The sequence below is a fragment of the Falco naumanni genome, chromosome 13, assembly GCF_017639655.2.
Source record: "Falco naumanni isolate bFalNau1 chromosome 13, bFalNau1.pat, whole genome shotgun sequence".
In the NCBI taxonomy this organism is placed as follows: domain Eukaryota; kingdom Metazoa; phylum Chordata; class Aves; order Falconiformes; family Falconidae; genus Falco; species Falco naumanni.
In genome coordinates, this window is record NC_054066.1 from 18,691,123 (window position 1) to 18,710,661 (window position 19,539).

At 54.4% G+C, this 19,539-nt stretch overlaps 2 protein-coding genes and 3 non-coding genes across 5 annotated transcripts; 1 reads left to right on the plus strand and 4 right to left on the minus strand.

Moving 5' to 3' along the window:
• Positions 1-921: 921 nt before the first annotated feature.
• Positions 922-6,942, plus strand: B3GNT7 (UDP-GlcNAc:betaGal beta-1,3-N-acetylglucosaminyltransferase 7). Its single transcript, XM_040613824.1, has 2 exons — positions 922-1,017; positions 5,528-6,942. The coding sequence occupies exons 1-2, from the start codon at positions 1,007-1,009 to the stop codon at positions 6,726-6,728; spliced, it is 1,212 nt and encodes a 403-aa protein (XP_040469758.1). The 5' UTR covers positions 922-1,006; the 3' UTR covers positions 6,729-6,942.
• A 4,403-nt stretch (positions 6,943-11,345) lies between these two features.
• On the minus strand, positions 11,346-19,050 carry NCL (nucleolin). Its single transcript, XM_040613351.1, has 15 exons — positions 18,836-19,050; positions 18,117-18,224; positions 17,292-17,574; positions 16,790-16,942; positions 16,286-16,471; positions 15,987-16,070; positions 15,572-15,707; positions 15,053-15,189; positions 14,464-14,590; positions 14,111-14,244; positions 13,629-13,764; positions 13,390-13,541; positions 12,713-12,839; positions 12,037-12,266; positions 11,346-11,829 (listed from the first exon to the last, which is right to left on the minus strand). The coding sequence occupies exons 1-15, from the start codon at positions 18,851-18,853 to the stop codon at positions 11,750-11,752; spliced, it is 2,091 nt and encodes a 696-aa protein (XP_040469285.1). The 5' UTR covers positions 18,854-19,050; the 3' UTR covers positions 11,346-11,749.
• Positions 12,395-12,533, minus strand: LOC121097218. The gene has a single exon (XR_005830863.1). It is a non-coding gene; the product is annotated as a small nucleolar RNA SNORA75 (small nucleolar RNA).
• LOC121097221 lies at positions 13,153-13,229 on the minus strand. Its single transcript, XR_005830866.1, has one exon. It is a non-coding gene; the product is annotated as a small nucleolar RNA SNORD20 (small nucleolar RNA).
• Positions 15,804-15,873, minus strand: LOC121097220. The gene has a single exon (XR_005830865.1). It is a non-coding gene; the product is annotated as a small nucleolar RNA SNORD82 (small nucleolar RNA).
• Positions 19,051-19,539: the final 489 nt, after the last annotated feature.

The window sequence follows — 19,539 nt, forward strand, 5'->3', positions numbered from 1 at the left end:
GGTGGAAATCTGATCCATGAGGCAGGTCCTGGCATGCTGTAGGCACCCTTCTGCTGCAGCAACCCTTCCTCTGGACTCCCTGCACCCCACGTGAGGTGTGGGTCCCAGGAGATGTGTGGGTCCTGGACAGTGTGTGTGTCTGGTGAGGTGGGAGCCCTGGGCAGAGTGTTGGTCTCCAACAAGGTGTGGATCCTGAGTGAGATGTGGTCCTGGGTAAAGTGTGGGTCCCAGGAAAGCTGTGGCTCTGTTGCTTCAGGGATCCCAAACTATGCTGTGCACAGAGGCAAAGCTGGGATCTCAGTGTTGCTGTGAGAAACCAGAGCTGGGCCCCAGCTTCCTTTTGGGATTCATCCCAACCTGACCTGACTGTGTTGAGGGGCGAGGGCAGAAAAGACCCACATTCCTTTTCCAAAGATCAAATCCCAGCTGCCAAAAGCACCTCTCCTGGTGAGCACTGGGATCCCCTTCCCACAGCTGGGACCCTTTGCAATTAGCAGCGATGGGGCAGGGCTGATGCACCCAGAGGGCACTGTGAGGGCTGCAGAAGACCCTACGGGGTGCCAGGGTGGGGGGTGTTTGGGTGGGTGGGGCCGGGGGGGGTGGGGCAGGACAGGACACACCCGCCCCCACCCCTCCGCGAGCTCCCAGCTCCCGGTGAGTTTCCCATCAGCAGCGCGGAGGGTCCCCGGGGGAAGCGCGGTGTGTCGCCCGTAACCCCGTCCCCGGCATCGCTGGGGAGCTCCGTGCCGGCGGGGGGGCGGGGTGTGTGTGTGTGTGGGGGGGCTGAGGGGCAGGGCAAGAGTTAACCTACCTGCTTTGCCATCCCTCTTGGCTCCACCTCGGAGAGCGAGGGGAGGGAAAAGGGAAAAAGTAAGGGGGGGGGGGGGAGGTTTGGGGTTGGGAAAAAGAAGAGGAGGAGGAGGAAGAGGAAGAGGGCAGAAAGCAGCGCCCGGACGGCGGGCAGCCCCGGCCAGCAGCGGAGCGGCCGCCCCGTCCCACTCCCAGCATGTTCCAGTGGTGAGTGAGCGCAGGGAGCGGGGGCCGCGCCTGCCCCTGCCCCGTTACCCCCCGCTGCCCCCCGTTACCACCGCTCCCGCCGCCGCGTCCTGCCCGCAGCCTGGGGGGCTCCCCGGTCCCCATCCCGCCGGGTCCCTCCCGAGGGGCTCCCCGGGAGCGGATAGCTTGGGCACGGGCAACTTTGGTGAGGAGAGTGCGCATGGGGAAGGGACAAAAGACGGCTTCTGTCCCCTGTCTGTCTGTCCCCATCCCAGGAGTGACGTTCCTTTCGGCCGCGGGTCCCCCTCCCCCCGCAACCCCCGGGCCGGGGTGCCCCTGGCCAGGCTCTCCGGGGTGTCGGCTCCCAGCGCAAACCTCGCCCCATCTCGGGACGGGGCCACCGGGCAGGGCTGGCGGTCGGTCCCCCCCCCTTTCCCTGGGGATGCCTTCCCCAGCCCTTCCCTGCAAAGGGCCGGTTTGGGAAGGGGAGGGGGGCGGCGTGGCCGGGAGAGCGGCGCCTGGGGGCAGCCAGACCTGCTCCTGGGGTCCCTGTCCCACGGCAGCGCCAGCCTGGGGGACGGTGCCCATGGAGAGGGGGGGGACATCCAGGGTTCCTGCTCTTGCCTCTCCCCCAGCCCTGTGTTTTTACCACCTTGTATTTAAGCCAGAGGTCTTTTATAAGAAGCGGACGTGTCCCCAGACACCCTGGGAGGACACGCACCGTGAGCTGGGGCCCTGCTGGGCGCTTGCACACCGGCTGCTTTTGGAGACATTTGGGTGCCCACATCTGCTCCTAGATAAGATCCCCTCTCCCAAGCCCTTGGCACCGCCAACAGAAAGGGCTCTATGCTGGCAGTGCCTCCACCGGCTCAGTGACTGGATCTAATTGAGGGGCCAGAAAAATCCAAATAAATAGATAGCCCTGACTGATCAAAGAGGTTTTCATGTGGATCAAAAGTGGCTGTGTGCCTCCGGGGACCAGGGATGGAGAGCCCCAGTCCCCCAGGGCCTTGCCTGCCCTACAGCATCACCACCTGAAAGGGGAACGGCCGCCTCTAATCTGGGGATTTATATTTAACCGTCCGGGCACAGCCGGTGGTGGCGTGGCCATCTCACAGGGAGGCTTTTGAGCTTTTCCTGGTGGAGAAAAGGGAAGAGGAGGGGAGTGGGTTGGGACCCTTTCAAAGCTGTCTCAGTGGCACTGACACTGGTGGTTGGGCCAGCCAGCCCCAGCTGGCGCCGGTGAGAGCCCAGCCGGCATGGGCACGGGTTGCTGCTGTCCTTGGGCCCTTCGGTGCCGGCTCTTGGGGACACTGCCAGGGTCTGGCTGGGGGTTGTGTCCCAGAACAGGGCACTGGGGCTCAGCAGGGTGATTTCTCTGTGATGGTAGCAAAGCCAACACAGCTCCCTCGCCTCCTGCAAAGCAAAGGTTCTTGGAGTCTCCAGGGAGCAGGACCTGGTTCCTCCCCCCTGAAGTACTTCCCAGCTGAGGAGACCACAGACCAGAAAGATTTAAGATCAGAGAAGATACACACGATTGCCACTCTTCTGACCCCCAGAATCTTTGGTTTGATGTGGGAATTGCCTGTGGTTATGGCTCAGGTTCCCCCAGTCCCTGTTGCTTTTCTGCCAGTGCAGGGACAGGATTTCTGTGGGGCAGGAGGTGGCCGTGGGGCTGCTGGTTCCTGCTGAACCTGGTGGTGCCCCTGTGGGTTGCCGAGTCCGACTTATAGGAAAAATCCCGACTAATTTTTTGTAACAAATCAAAAATTGCTCGTTGCACTGGTGGGAGCTGGGGGAGCAGTGTCTGGTGGAGGAAGGAGGAATAAGTTTCTGTGCTGTTGTGCAATACCTCACTGATACACCTAGATGTACCCAGGCTATCCAACCTCCTCCACCTCTTACTAAAAGCAGGAGCTCCATCTCCCCTCAGCCCCAGGGCAGTCTTCTGCCTGGGCTGAACTAAAAAGCAGTGATCCAAGGAGGGTAATGGGGGTGAGCGGCTCCACGGAGCTCCTGTCTCTTGTCAGGCAGAGCCTGCCAAAGGTGGAACCCACTCGTGCCAGTTAGTGACAGCCCTACCAATGCAAATTTTTTTTTTTTTTTTTAATATTATATCAGTAATTCCTTGCCCATGGCTTCTGGGGAACCCTTGCCCATCTTTCAGGCTGGGTATTTTATCACGTGTTGTCCTTGGGGCGTGGGGAGTGCAATTGGGGTTACTATACAAGGTGACTAGGGTTATTTCTGCTGCTGTGCCGGGTATTGATGAGAGGTTTTAAAAATTGCTTGGCTGTGCAGGGGTTAAAGTTTTATCGGACCACAGGGGTTCTAAGGATAAGCTTAGAGCTGTGTGGCCAGGGCTGGAGAGGGTTAAGGGAATGGTGAGATCTAATCAGAACTGCTCCCTCATCAGTCTCAGATGAGTGGCCACATATAAAACCAGATGAGGAGTATCTATCAATTTACCAGTAATTACTTATTTCCACGCTGGCTCTCACAGTCCACGCTAGCGATCACAGTTTTCCCATGTAAATGTGGGGCTGAAAAGTTCTTTGTGCTTGCAGGCAAAGCTGGAGACAGGAGTTCCTGAAAGCTCCTGGTTCCCCTGCTTCCCTTCGGGGCTGCTGCATTTCAGTGTGGCTGGAGTCCCCAAGAGCAATGCAGTCCCCTGCCCTGGGGAGCCCAAGGGAATATGGGGTGTCCCACCAAGCAGGTGCTTTGGTGCAGCCTGTGCCCCAAAACCCCAGCAGCTTCCTGGCAGTGCTGATCATAATCCAGCCTTCCGGGCCAGGAGAGTTTCAAGGTTCCTTTTTTTTTTTTTTTTTTTTTTGGGGGGGGAGGGGGAGCTATCTCGAAAACACTTGGGTTGTATGTTTCAGATTTCAGCCCCAAGCTCCTTCTCTGGACTACTCCAAAGTGAAGGTGCCATCTGCCTGGGTAGAGACTATCTTGGTTCTGGCTCTGATGGGGAGCGGGAGGCTGAGGGCTGTCCCCGGTGGGTGGCACCCAGGCTGGAACGTGCTTCTGTCACCAAGAGGGCAGGTGCAGGGGATCTATGAGACTGGTGCCACATCTGTCTCCTTTGGCTCCCCAGCCGAGGTCCCTTTCACTCCCCAGCAGGGAAAAGGGGCATCAGGGACTGCTGAGCACCTCACGTGTCCCCTCCATGTGGAGATGGTGCTGCCCTTGGGAAGCTGTCAGGACCCCTGGTGGGCACGTGGATCCCAGCTGCTACCCCCCAATGCCCGGTGTGCTTCTGCACAGGGAGATGGGCCAAGGCAGCTGGAGCAAGCAGGACTGCAACATCAGGAAAGTGGAGCAGATGTGCCAGCTGTGCAGCAGAGCCAGGTACTTGGGGACAACATAGTGTAGATGGGCAGGGCCAGCAGTTCTCCTCTGTGGCAGCAGGGCAAGAAAGCCCCCTTTAACTGTGTGGAAAAGCAGGCTGGGGTGGTATTCGGGGTGGTATTCGGTGCATCAGTTGTCTGAGCGCAGCCCTCCTGCTGTCCCAAGGACGGCACGAGGGTCCTGCTCAAGCCCCTGGTGAGCACCAGGGTTTGTCCCATGAGCCAGCAACTTCCCGGGGCGATGGGTCTGCAGCAGGGGAGAGCAGCAGGATGGCCGCGCAAGGGGCTGGGTTTGATCTGCCACCCCCAGCCCTCCACACACCTTGGATGTGCAGGTATCTGGTTTGCTGCAGGCTGGGAACATCTGCCCCCGATCTGCAGTGCATCTACTGCTCCTTATCACCACAAAGTGAAGCAACAGGTCCTGAGAACTGGCCAAACACCCAGCAGTGCCCCCAGAAATGCTGATTCCCAAGGTGGTTGCAGGGCTAAGGACATCTCTTCCCCACTGAACCCTGAAGTTCGCCTTAAGTGGTGATTTTTTTTGGTCCTGATCTGCCATTTTGAAATGAAACAGCAATGACTGTTTCATTTTGACTCCTGTGGTCTTCCCAGCTCTGGTTTCTCAGTGTTGCGTGACCTGTGATGCCAGTCTAGGGCCATAGGATGCCAGTCTACAGCCATAGGCAGTATGCCTGTATTTTGGAATTAACATTTCCATGGAAAAGATAATTCCCTTCTGCTCTTGTCCTAAACTGCAATTTTCAGATGTCTGAAACAGAGTTTTCTTCAGGACTTCTCTCCAAAACAGCTCTTCACGGGAGCTCTCATCCTCTCTCACCCCTTGCCTCTCTCCCCCCTGCCTTATCTTCTTCCCGGTGAACCCTTCCCAGCTCTTTGCACAGATCTGGGGTTGCCGGATGATACCGCGGCCACTTGCTATATGCCTTGTGCCTGTCCCTGTGGTTAAGTGTGGCCCCCGAGCTGCCCTGCAAGCAAGCAGGATGCAGGTGGGAAGAGCGTGTGTGGTGTCCCACAGCTCTTCCCACAAGGCTGCTGCCCATCAGGTGATGGGACACAGATTATGAGCATTCCATGACCTCTCCAGGAGGTGCTTTTGCAGGCAAGCTTCTTGCAGCCTGCAGTTTCCTCTCCTTAACTCCCCTGTCTTATCCCTTTAGGAAGAAGACCATCTACAAAACTGTTTGCCTCTCCTTCTTGCTGGTGATCACAGTGACGGTGCTGCAACGGGGAATGGCCCCCAGTCAGTTCATGCAGGGCCAGCAGCAGAAAGACCTGCCCACCCCAGAGGCCCTGAAAACGCAGAAGAGGGACAACTCCTTCTCCTTCACCAGCACTTTCTGGAAGAGCAAGAAGGAAAAAGCTCCTGTGAAAGAGGAGAGTGTGATGGCAAAGCAAGTGAAATCCTGGGATGTCACCACTACCAACTGCTCAGCCAACCAGAACTTCAGCAAGGTGGACTGGTTCAAAGGGCTGGAGCCCAACTTCCAGCAGTTCCTCCTCTATCGGCACTGCCGCTACTTTCCCATGCTGATCAACCACCCTGAGAAATGCAGCGGAGACATCTACCTGCTCATCGTGGTCAAGTCTATCATTACGCAGCATGACCGCCGTGAGGCCATCCGGAGGACCTGGGGCCAGGAGAAGGATGTGGACGGCAAGAGGATCAGGACGTTGTTCTTGCTGGGCACGGCTTCCAAGGAGGAGGAGAGAGCCAACTACCAGAAACTGCTGGATTACGAGAACCATATCTATGGGGACATCTTGCAGTGGGATTTCCTGGACAGCTTCTTCAACCTCACCCTCAAAGAAGTCCATTTCCTGAAGTGGCTGAACATCTACTGTGACAATGTCCGCTTCATCTTCAAAGGTGATGACGATGTGTTTGTGAGTCCCAGCAACATCCTGGAGTTCCTGGAGGACAAGAAGGAGGGAGAGGACCTCTTTGTTGGGGATGTCCTCTACAAGGCCAGGCCGATCCGGAAGAAGGAGAACAAGTACTACATCCCCAGCGCCCTCTACAACAAAAGTAACTACCCACCCTATGCAGGGGGTGGGGGCTTCATCATGGATGGACCCCTAGCCAAGAGGCTGCACAAGACCTCGGAGACACTGGAGCTGTACCCCATTGACGACGTCTTCCTAGGGATGTGCTTGGAGATCCTAAAAGTGTCACCCATTGGGCACGAGGGCTTCAAAACTTTTGGCATTGTGAAGAACAAGAACAGCAAGATGAACAAGGAGCCATGTTTCTTCCGGAGTATGTTGGTGGTTCATAAACTGCTGCCTCCAGAGTTGCTCCAAATGTGGGACTTGGTCCATAGTAACTTGACATGCTCGAGAAAACTCAATGTCCTTTAGCTCAGTCTCTCTGGAGAGCTGGGACTGGAGGGACTGGGACAACCGATCCCTGCTCCAGGATGGGGTGAGTCTCTGCTGGTGGCACACAAGTCCTCTGCGGGGCATGTTCCTCCGGGGCAGAGACTGCGCTCATGGGCAGGGTTTGTGATGGTGTTTGCTCCTGTACTGTAATGTGGTTCACTTATCTCCAGCTGGGTTGGGGGTTGATGAAAAAGGAGAGGGGAAAAAAAACACAACACAACACATCTAGCACAAAATGAAGAGAGAGAGGGAGGGCGGGCAGAGCTCTGCTTTAGGTACCACCTCCACCAGAGTATGATGAAATACGGGGTGGAGGGGGAGGCAGGGAGGGAATGTGACACAGGCATTTTTTGGAGATGTTCGGGGTCTGGCTATCCAGGGAAAGTGCTTCAAGGGAGCTGAGCAGTTTACAAGTGTGTGAGCCCCCGACAGCTCAAAAGTCAAGGGGATTTTGTTTGTTATTTCAAGTTTCTCCTCCATGTGAGGTTTTAGTGACATCGACTCTGTGTGCATTGGGTTTGCCCCTGCCAAAGTCCTCACTGTGCAGCTGGGGAAGGGGCTCTCCTCCGAGGCTGGATCCTGAGCCCCCCTTGGGGTTTCAGCCAGGCAGTTGGGGAACTGGGGTCTTTGTCCCTGATAGAGGGTCCCAGACAGTGGTGGCTCCCAGCACCAGCATGGGCTGCGCTCAGCCACACAGCCCCTCTGCCAGCCTTGCTGTGCGTGCACTCAGAGGAATGTACCCAGCTGGAATTCCTCAGGGATTTGTTCCTCCTGGCAGGAAAGGGAAGGGAAGGGACGAGGCAGGCTGCCCTTGCCCACAGCCAAGAAAGAGGCAGAGAAACTTGATCAGCCCCAGCTGGAGTGGCCCCAAAGCACCTGGGACCCCAGCTTGGGTGCAGGCACCCTGGGGGCTTGCTGCAGGGAGACCCGCTCCTTGCAGCTGGGCTGCCCTGATGGGGTTGCCTCAGAAGGGGACAACAGACCCCAAAGACCCCATGCATGGCTGCTTCAGGCTCAGCTCTGGTTTTGCAGCAAGCACGATGTTCCCGGGCAGGTTGGAGAGTATCGGTCCTGGCCTGGTACACAGAGCAGGGCCCAACGGGACAAGGTGAAGGAGAGCTGCTGTTTCACACCGTATCTGCCCCTCTCAGGGCTGTTGCAGTGTTCTACAGGACGAGGCTCAGAAGCATGACAAGCAGTGGCATCACAAGACATGGCCCTCTTTGGGCTGAAAGGACCACTGGAGCTGTCAGGGGGAGCCCCAAGCCAGCTGTTGTGATGGACACCCTCCCAACACAGAGACATGTGGCCACAGATGCTCTCCAGCCACCAACCGCAGGTGTGAGCAAAGCCACAGGCATGTGCAAAGCCACACACGTGCACAGGCCCTGGCATGCCAGCTCCCAGGCACATGCTCTGCGCACACAGATGTCCATGTCATGTACAGACATGTACAACCCCATCCGTGGCCCTGACCACGCACAGTGAAACGTGGCACGCGTGCATTCCCTCTCTCTCCCTCTCTGGTGCCAGACATTGAAGGGAAAAAATATTGACTACCTCAAAGGTCCCCCTGTGCAGTGCCTTTTTTTTTTTTTTCTTTCCTTTTCTGAATGTGTTTTGGAAATGGGCCTGTTTCATTTACTCCAAGTCTGTATATTCCCCAGGTTAGAAAACAAGGAAGAGAAAAAAAAAAAAAAAAAAAAAAAAAAGGGCCATAAACCAGCCAGAAAAGGCACCCTCCTGCCAAGCCCCACAACCTCTTGGCCAATGTCCCTCATCTGCCCAGTTGCAGATTTGGAAAGGAGGAAGAGAAAGAGCCCACTGCTGCCCAGGGCTCGGCCCTTGGTACTGGGGCTAGTGGCAATACTGTGAAATTTGATTTAGGATGCACCCAGCAGCACCGCATCCCTGGGGCAAGTGCCAGCAGTGCAGGGCAGAGACTTGTCCCAGGGGCATTTTCGGTGCCTGCTGGGTTCTGGCAGCACACGACACTCTGCTTTCCCGTCCCCTCCCTCCTTCCAACAGGAGTGAGTTCAGAAATCCAAATTGACACCTCCATAATTTATGTCAGGTACAGTACGTTAGCTGTGTACTTATCCTATACGCGGGGACAGCTCTCGCCCTCCGTAGCGGTGCGTACGGTGAGCCAGGGCTGCGCGCAGAAATCTCTCGCTGCTGTTCTTCACCTGGTGGGACCTGTACAGAGAAACCTTGTAGATTTGGTGAACATTCTAGTTTCTAAATAAAGGTTGAAAGAAGAAGGAAAAAAACCCACAAGCCCTCACCTCATGTCACTGCTAGCAGGTTTCTGCTGGCCCAGTCAGCCTGGCTGGCTGGGAATGAAACCTGGCAATGGGATCCAGTGGCAAAACCGCTGCCTGGTGTGGCATTTCAGGGCTGTGGCTGCCCTGCTCCAGCTTGGCACAGCTTCCTTGCAGAGCCTGGCATGGCGTTTAACAAGAGCCGGTGGATGTTTTCTCTCTTCCGTGCATTCCTCCAGCTGCATTTGAAATCTCCAGCCGAACTTCAGATTGTGCTGGTGCCCTGGAGTGAGGAGCACCTCACCTCACCTCACCCTCCCTGGGAAGAGCTGCTACATACAGCAGGTTTGGAAACTCACCTGTTCTGTTTGAACACCCTCTCCCCTTATGCTGAAGGAGATCGCCACCTTGCTGCCTCTGCCACGCTCTCCATGGCAGGACCTGGCTCATTGCCTTTTCCCACCACCACCACCACCACCACCACCACCACCGCCTGACATCCCCTCTCCATAGCGCAGTAGGATACACAGGCCATGGGGCAGCAGTGACCCCAGAGCAGAGCGAGCCACATCCACAGGGACAAACCCGCATCAGGTATGGACCTGGGGGGTGAGGGGGAAAGCCATGGATGAGCCCACGGGTCTCACCTCAGTGTCTGGGCACTGGGGGCTCGGTTTCAGGGCTGGCTCCTGGCTTGGCGCCTCAACAGGGTGATGGGGAGCGGAGAGGCCAGCAAGGGGGACCAGGGCACGCTGGATGTGGCAGGCTGGACCACCTGCCACCAGGGCCAGCTTCCCCATGGCACCAAACACTTCAGAGGTGGGACACAAGGGAAACGCTGAGCAGATACACTTGCGGATGCTTTTGCCCTTCTCCTCTGCAGTGTGACCTGCCCCAGGGCTGCCTCCTCCAGCTGTGGCAGGGTACCAAGGTGCAAGCAAATGCTCCAGCCAGGGATCCAGAGCCCCAGAGTGGGAACAGGGCCCCAGTGTTACAGTGCAGCTGGGCTCCATAGGGCACAGCTGGGGACAAGGACGCAAGTGACAGCACGGATAGGAAGGATGCTGCAGCCCCCAACTCAGCTTCCCTCACACGGGGGAGGCCTCCGAGCCATGCAGGATCCGGGGCACTGCGCACGACATCCACTGACATCCACACACACCCCCGGGCGGGTGCGGAGCCCCTGGGGCCCGGCCTCTCACCGACCCCTCGGCCCGGCCTCGGCCCCGGCCCCGGCCCGGCTGCGCGGGCGGGTGCTGCCCCCTGGCGGCACCCGGCTGCGCGGACGAGTGCTGCCCCCTGGCGGCCGGTCCCGCCGCCGCCCTCCGACCATTTGCCGCCGGGGCTCGGGCGCCGCTCTAAGATGGCTGATGCCCAGGGCTGGAGGAGCCCCCGCGCCCTCCGCCATGGGGGGGACCGGCGCACAAACCCCTCCTCAGGGGTCCGGCGGAAAGCGAAGCCAAAGGCAACCCTACCCCCTCAGTATATAAACCTTTTTACCTGCACAGAACCCTTTTTCCCCCTGCAGGGGCTGTGCATTAGGAATCCACACCCAGCAGTGTTGGAGGGGCTGCAAGGGCCGTGGTGCTGGGACGGGTCCCCGTGGTGCCAAAATACACCAGGAGGGGTGAGCTGGCTGCACCCACAGCCCCGCCAAGGGTTTCTGCACCCACAGCTTGCAGGCGCTCAAGAGCACTGTTGTCCCCCAACTGCCACCGCAGGACACCAGCCAAGTGACTAGCTGGAAGAGGCCAGTGACTACTGCAGACAGGACCTACCACCTTCATCCCCACTCCAGTGGAAGCAATCGCCCTCACCAAGCCTGAGGAACACCCAAAGGCATACGTGTGGGTCAAGGCAACAAGCGGCTCCTTTCCCCAACCCCCCCGTTTCAATGCATCTGCAATCACACTTAGGGAGGACAAGACAAGAGAAGACAATTTGGAACGAAGCACAAAACACAGTGTCTGTAGGAAAGGGTGACTGAGCTGCAGGGCCTTGGTACAAGATCCAATTTACTCATTTGTAAAAAAAAAAAAGAGAGTAAAAAAACCCAAGTGGCTAGCATGCAACATCACATACATCTTCAGTAAAAAAAAAACCCAAAAACAAGCCACCATGGTTGTGGTCACAGGGCTTACCTTACCAATCACGTTCTCCTCCCCTATTCCTGCAAGCACGTTAAACACAGCACACGTATGTTATTTGGGAGCTGACACAGGTTACAGCAAAGCAGGACACTAGCTGCTGCCTGGGACATTAAGGGAGAAAAGGTTCAAGACAGACATTTCTCACAGCCCTGCTTCATTTAGTGGCACAGAAGTAACACGAACCAGTTTAGGTCCTTTTAATCTGTCCAAGACAGGGTGCTGAAGCACAAATGATAAAACATTCTGCATTTTTACAGCAAAAATGCTACAGAAGTTTATAGGAAAAAAAAAATATTTTTGTACATGGGTAAAACATTATAAATTCAAGACAACTCACAGACAAGGGGGAAAATTCCCACATCTATCGCTCATTTTTTTAAAAAGTTCGTTTGAATGGGCAAGCAGTCAAAATGGCTTGCTCTCTTCTTCCTTGAAATGAAAATTGTATCTTCCAAGTGGCTCACAGTACTGCTTCGCATCTTGGAATGTCCTCCGAAGGCTCCGCCAAGATCAAAGGAGAATAAAAACCCCCGGAGTCCTTTCAGATAGTCTCAGAGAGCAGGAGAAGGGAAAGGAAAGGGGAAGTTTATTCAAACTTTATCTTCTTCCCTTGTGGCTTGTGATCTCCACCTCCTCCTCTGCCTCCTCGGAAGCCACCTCCTCTACCTAGAAAGAAAATTATTACAAGAAGCAGAGTTACAGGTACCCCTGCACAGACACCACCGCCCTTCCAAACCCAGCCCGGCACACACATGAAAACAAACTCACATCAAGCCCTCTGTGGTGGCACCACACCATAGTCCCAAGAATGGCTTTGGGTTGTTTTTGAGCACACCCCCTCCCCTTAGAACAGCAGCATTTGCTTCTTCTTACCTCCAAATCCTCTGCCACCACCTCTGCCACCAAATCCACCTCTTCCTCCTCGGCCTCCTCCTCTGCCACCACGACCACCAAATCCACCACCAAAACCACCGCCACGTTGAAATTCACCCTTTGGCTTGGCAAAGTCAAGGATCACTTTATTTCCATCTATCTCTCCATCCTCCATGGCTTCTTTAGCTGCTTTGGCATCTTCTGGGGAGCTGAAGTCCACAAATCCAAACCTAGGAAAAGGGTTCAGAGAGAGACAGTCAAAGCTCCGCCAGCCGTAGCACCACCTACGGGTACTTTATCCTGTCAGAAACACAAACACCCGCGCTTCTGCAGCCACACAGGGACCAGGGCCACGTTAACTTGTCAGACAGCAGTGGCTAATCACAATCGATGGAAGCCCATTGCGAGTTTGCCAGTACTGAACAGTTAATATTCTTCTCGTGCGAATCCATAGGCTGCCACGGATTTGTTGGCAGGAAGGAGCTCATTGAGAAGTGAGCACGCGCCGCCCGCCACGACCAGAGCCGAAGCTGCAAGCCTGTCCCCTGGTTCCATGCGATTTACTAGCTTCAAAGAATCACCCGCATGAACACGAGAAACACCCCACGATGTACAAACCTGCCGAAGTGAGGCTCTTTGTAGCAACCAAAATAATGCCAGGTGGCATTAAACATACCCTTTAGATGATCCAGTGTCTCTATCTGTGACTATTCTAGCACTTATAGAGCCTTCAAATGATTCTTTTAGTGTCTCCTCTGTGGTGTCCTCAGAAAGGCCTCTGACAAACAACGTTTTGCTTTGTTCTGAGGTAAGAGAAAAATGTAGAGATCAGTAAGCTTGAGCAAGGCAACCATCAGTTTCTTAACATCACATCCAGCTTGCATTACTGGCACCTGGAACAGCTCACAGGTCTAAGGGGTTTGTTTTGAAGGAACAGCTCAGGTACTTAAAGAAGTCCTTGAAAACTTTTTCAGGACTGCAGTTAGAACCTGACATCAAAGTTATCTCCCACCAACCAGCCTGGTACTGTCAAAAGAATTCTCCCCCGCTCCCCCTTTCTTTTTTTAAATAGATGCTTGCATCTTATCAATAGGGATACTAACAGGACAGACACTGCTGGATCAGCACTTGACTATCTAGAGGACTTAGGCAATTTTTTCATCAGCATTTCAGATAATCAGTCATCATATCCAGCCCATTCACTCAAGATGCCAGTCTTTCACTCCACAGGCATGCCTTGTGGTTTTGTTTTGTTGTTTTTTTTTTTATTTAAAGCAGCCCTGTATTTCCATGAACGGTACACTCCTGCCCACAGGTATCTCAAGATCAAATGATCAAACATGGAACACTTACGGTTAAACCCTCCTCTTGCATTCATGTTCCCTTTCTGCCATGCTGGTGAACTAAATTCCAGTCTGATTGCTCTGCCTTCAATCTCTGTGTTGTTATAGGAATTCAATGCCTCTTTGGCATCCTCAGTTGTGGGAAATTCTACAAATGCATACCTATTTGGAGGAGAAGATTTCAGTCAGCCTGAGAGGACAAGAGGCAAGTCATTCACAGTGCCAACTCAGGAGTCAGGGACAACGTACCCTTTAGGCCTGCCCTGGTTGTTCTGTGGCATCTTGATGGAAGAAGCTTTCTTAAACAGTTCCTGGAGAGTCTCTTCTGAAGCAGCGTAGGAGAGGTTGTTGACAATTAGGGTCTTTGACTCCCTCTCTCCACCTCCTATGGAGAAAACTCAGTGCTGTAAGTGCCAGTTTGGAAGAAGAGCTCTCTTCCTCTAGTCACAAGACACTCTTCTAGGGTAGGAGCAGTTGTTGCCCCCTCCTCACCTCAAGGTGAGGCACAAGGCCAACTGCAACGCTGTTTTGGTCACCTACACTAGCTGTCCCCCCTTGTCTCGAATCATGCAGTAAACATGAAATGCACAGGATGCAGAGTACAAGTCAGGCAAAAGGTCCCTTCCCAATACCATTTTCCTGCAGTACTTCAAGCTAATCTACTTTTGAACCAAGTAGAATTAAATCTTGTGTATGTCATTTGTATGCATGCTATTGGTCTAGAAAAGTACCTTTCTGATGTTCTTGATGACTCTTCTCACCAGTGAAGTCAATGACCATGGCACGACCATCAATCTCGGTGCCCTTCTTCTCCTCCAGAGCTTTGTTTGCCTCAGCTTCTGATTTAAATTCAACATAGGCCATCCTACAGCACAGAGAAGAACATAAGCAAATGCTTCCTTCCAGGAATGACTAAGTTCATGAACAAGGGGGGGGGAAGGATGTCAAGAAAAAGGCTTCAAAGTATTTTCAGTACACCTACTGCAGGAGGTTCCTTAAGGAAGCTAAAGAACACACAAGCTAACTGGAATATGCCAAGAGTTTAAGGAACAGCAAACACCCAACAGTCCTCTCAGCTACGTACCCTTTGCTGTTCCCCTCCTTGTTCATTACTATTCTGATTTCTTGTGCGTTTTCAAACACCTCTTTTATTTCATCTTCAGTTAAGCGGTAGGGCAGATTCTTCACAAACAGTGTCCTAGCATCTCTCTCTGCAAAGAGAGAAAAAGTTACTATCACATTATCAGCGAAAACCCCCGTCTCATCTATGCTGCCAGATCAGTGAGAATCAGTGAGTTGGATCCAGCAGAAAATAAAGCAGTTTCAGAAGCTGAAAAAGCAACTATTACAGAAGTGTATTAGGCTACCATTCTACTCCTCTTAAGTGCATCAAGTTCAGAAAACAGGTCCTAAAACTTCAGGAAGAACCAGATCTCCTCCTCAGTGCCCCCCCCCCCAATGCACACTGTTTTTCAGAATCACATTTCCAGACATTTCAGTCTGAACTTGTCCATTGGTATGTAAGCATTTGAGAAACTGTTCATGATACAGAGCTCCAACCAGGAAGATCTGCCTTAAAGGCACAGAAGAGCAGCCACCAGTAACACTGCTCCAGCCTGATGATGACAGCTTTTCATTGACGTGCACAGGCAGTTACGAGTTATGGGCCATACCTTTCTTATTTTCTTTTATTGTTTCCTTGCTCTTTGCTTTTTCCAGTTTGACTTCGGAACCCATTAACTTCTTTCCATTCATTTGGAGAGCTTTATCCAGATCTTCAGCAGATGAAAAGTCTACATAGCCGAATCGCCTGAAAGAAGGGTAACCTTACTATTTAAGGTGATCCATCTGTAGTAGCAGGGGACACAAACAAACCCAAAACCAGAGAGGTCCCTGCTGGTCAAGTTAGACTGTTAATAAATGCTAACCAGCCCACATAACCAAAACAACGGCAGAGAACAGCTATGTACTGAAGTGGCAGCTCTTCCTTTATGGAAATACTGTCTGGAAAAGCTGCAAACCAAGCAAGTATTATACACTTATCAGTACCGTGCCTCTCTTCCAGCTTCCATTCATTACCCAGCAACTATCCCAGCATCCTGAAGGGAACTAGCATCAGCAGTTACACCCCTCCAAACAAATTCCTGTCAAATCAGAAGAAATAGGCAGCTAAGTTCTACTGATGAACTCACTTGGAGGCACCGATTCTGACATCTAAAACTTCAATATTCTTCTTCCCAAAGAAGTCTTTGATGCCAGTCTTCAGTTCTTCATACTCCTTGGTGGGGACCAAATTTCCCACGAAGAGGGAGAAAGCTGAAGTCGGCCCTTTAAATGAAAAGATAATCAGAATCTGGGGTTTTAAGGCAGGTTGTGGTTATTTTATTTTTAAAAAAAAAAAAAGCCAGACTCCGGAAAGCTTTAGCACATCAGTTTCTGCTCTAAAGTGACATCACACTTCAGTATTAAGTCCCTTATAATCATCATTTGTGCTGGAAAAAACCTGTCCCTTCAGTTATGTACCAGCATCCTGTTCCTTCACAGCTATGCACTGTCCTAGTAACAGTCCATGAAACAAGCACTGCTTGATGATCCCACATCACCTACCGTCTGTTTTCTTTTTCTTGGCCTCTGGTGCACTTTTATTGGCCATTTCTTTCTTCCTCTTTCCAGGTGCTTCCTTGACAGGTTCTGTGGTAAAAGAACACACACCATGAAAAATACAGAACAACTTCTCCTATACTGGATCAATACAGGAGCAATAATCTTCACACCAGTTATACACAGGACCTTCTCTCATCACTACAACAACTATTTCTCAGCCCAAAAGACCATGACAGACAAAGACTTTTCTCATGAATCTTTCCTCTTAAGACAGTTATGATCTCAAAAACATTTAAACTCACTTTCATCCTCACTTTCCTCCTCGGCATCCTCTTCATCCTCATCTTCATCCTCCTCATCTTCATCCTCATCCTCTTCATCTTCCTCATCTTCAGAGTCTGCCTTGGCTTTCACTGGTGCAGCCTTTGCTGGAGTAGGTTTTTTCACTTGAACGGGGGTTGTGTCCATGGCCTCATCATCTTCAGACTCTGAAACAAGTTGAGCACAAGATTTCAGACACGTTCAAGATTAAGCCCCTTTTGAGACCAAGAAAAGAAAATCTTGTGAAATAAAATAGTGGTTTTCATGCTTAAGTTTGTATGTTCTCATGAAACAGGTTTAATATATTTATAGTGTTTATAAAAGCTGGCTCTCCCTCGAGTTTTGTTGCATTAAAAAACAGTACCTGTTCCCCAAGAGTTTAACCAGCAACAGCGAAATAAACACCCACTCAGCCACATTTAATGGACAACAGCAGTTATCTAAAATCAGCTGAGCACTGCAAAGTTTTCCTCAATCTCGCTTACCATCATCTTCCTCATCATCATCATCCTCATCTTCATCCTCGTCCTCTTCTTCAGATTCTTGTTTTACTGGCACAACTGCAGGCTTTTTGGCTGGTACTGCTGCAGGTTTTTTGGCTGCAGGCTTCACAGGCATTGGTGGTTCCTCTTCCTCATCTGCACCAACAATACAACAAGCATTTACCCATACCACTCAGCCTTCAAACTACTAGTAAAATTATTTTTCTTTCAGGAGATTTTGGCTAAGTTCAGGAAAGGGCAGTCAGAAAACTAGAAGATGCTTCACATGCTGCAACATAACACAGCTGCAGCCCAAGTTCTTCTCCAAACGTCACCGATCACCCCCCTTTCCTTCCTTACCACCTTTTAATCAATGAAGCCCCTTCTCACAACTATTAAATCATACTAAACTTTCAATCCCAAAGGTATTCAAATTCAGCAACCTGACTGGACCAGCTTCAGTCCACTTATACAAGAATGGATATGTATTTCAAAATTAACTTACCAGAATCTTCTTCATCTTCTTCCTCCTCATCATCATCTTCCTCATCATCTTCATCTTCCTCCTCACTCTCTTCCTTCTTGGCATTCTTTCCATTTTTCGCTCCTTTGGTTAGGATGGCAGCCTTTTTAGCTGGAGTAGCCACAGCCTTTTTAGCCGGAGTAGCCACAGCCTTCTTGGCAGGTGTAACTGCCTTTTTCGCAGGAGTAGCGACCTTCTTTGCAGGGGTAGCAGCCTTCTTGGCTGGTGTAACTGCTGCTTTTTGTTGTTTCTTCTGAGGGATCACCTGAAATACACCCTAGCGTAAGACATGCTGGCCCTCTAAACGACGATTACTTCACTGTGAGGCTAATATATGGGAACTGCAACCTAAAGACTGTCCTTCTGACAGACTTTGTTTCTGCTCAATGACCTCAGTTGCCTATTCTATTAAACTTCATAAGGCTCAAAACCAGCTTTTTCAAGTTTTTCACAACCTATGGAACATTAAAGCATCTCCAAACTCCCTGGTCCCGAAGCAAGAGCAGTGATCTCCCTAGGGGCATCTGGTAGCTTGAAATGTTCAGTCTGGCGTGTGGTAAGTCACTTACCGCCGACCGTCGTCACCCCAGGGCAGCTCTAAGAGCCCAGCAGCCCTCCCAAAGCCTGGAAGCCCAGACCTACCTCCCGCGCCAGTTTTCCCCACGTCCCTTTTCTCTTGTGACACCAGGTTCATGCTGCAGCCGCAGGTAACCGACAGGCGCCGGCTGGCTGTTAACACCGACCCCCTGTCAAACCCTGTGCACCCCCAGCCCTTGTGACACCTGCGGCACGTGCCCGGCCCCTTACCTCCTCCCCGCTGCTTTCCTCCAGCTCCGAGGACTCCTCTTCCTCGCTCTCCTCCACCTTTTTGGGGGGAGGAGCCATTTTTTTCTGTTTGATCTGATTCTTGGGAGTCTGAAAAAGAGCGCGGGCTGTTAGGCGGCATTCGCCCCCTCACCCCCCCCCACCTCCCCCGCCGAGGAGCGAGCGGCAGAGCCACGATCCCGCCGGCCCGGCCCGGTACCGCCGCCCCCGGCCCGGGGCAATGGGGCCCTCCCGGGGCGGGCGGGGGGCGCCGCGCGCTCCCACGTGCTCGCTCTCCCCGGCGCACCACGTGGCCGCGCAGTACGGTGTAGCCCCGCCCCCCCCACCCCCCAACCCCCCCCCCCCCCCCCGGGCTGCGCGCGCCGAGGTGCCCCCCTCCCCCGCCTTCGGCCCCGATCGCGGCCCCCTCCCCCTCCCGCGGCCGGGCCTCCGCGCGCGCCACCGCGGCGGGGAACGGGCCAGGCCGATGCCCAAAGCCGCCCCCCCGAACGCGCGGCCGCGGCCCCGCCCCTCGCCGCCATCTTCACGGTGCGGGAGGGGAGGCCTGCAAACGGGCGCGCGGCCCGCGGAACCGGCGGCGGGCGGGCGCCCCGGCGCCCCCCCCGCTCCCCACCCATCACCATCCGCCCGCCCCCCGCCACGGCGGCGGCCGCTCCGCTTCCCGCCCGGCGGCTGCGCGCCGCCCCGCCCGGCGCCCTCACCTTGGCGATCTTCACCATGATGGCGGCGGTGCCTGGCGGCGCAGGGGCGGCGGCCGAGCTAGCTCAGGAGGGCGGTGGGCACGGCCGGCGGGGCGGCAGCAAGGAACGGAGCGGGCCCCGGGCGGGCGGCGGGAGCGGCGGCGAGGCGCTGGCGACCCGGACCGGGGACTGAAACGAAAGAGGGAGCGCAGGCCCCTTCCGCTCGCTTGCCTAGCCCTCCGCCACGCCACGCCCCCTCCGCCCCCGCTTCAGCCAATCGCCGCGCGTGGCGCGCCGCCCGGCCAATCGCCGCCTCCGCCCTTCGAGCCTCTCTGCCAATCTCCGGCGCTTTGCGATCAGCCAACGGGAAAGCGCCTTACAGCCGCCGGCGAGAGCGAGGCAGTGAGGTGGGGGGCGAGAGCGCGGGGACGCGCTGCCCGCCCGAGAGTAATCGGCGTTAGCCAATGAGAGGGCGGTAGCTCGGCGCTTGCGCCCTGATTGGGCGGCGGAGCTTAGCTGAGGGTGGGCGTGGCCGGGGCCGCGGGAGAGCACGTGGCGAGCGGCGGGACACGTGGGGGAACTGGGACGGGGTCGGGGGTCCCGTGGGCCGGGGGTCCTGGGCTTGGGGATGCCGGGAGCGCGGCAGGGGGGGGGGCGGGGGGCCCGGCAGCGGGGGGCCGGGGGTCCCGGCAGCGGAGCAGGGGGGACTGGGGGCCGGGGGTCCC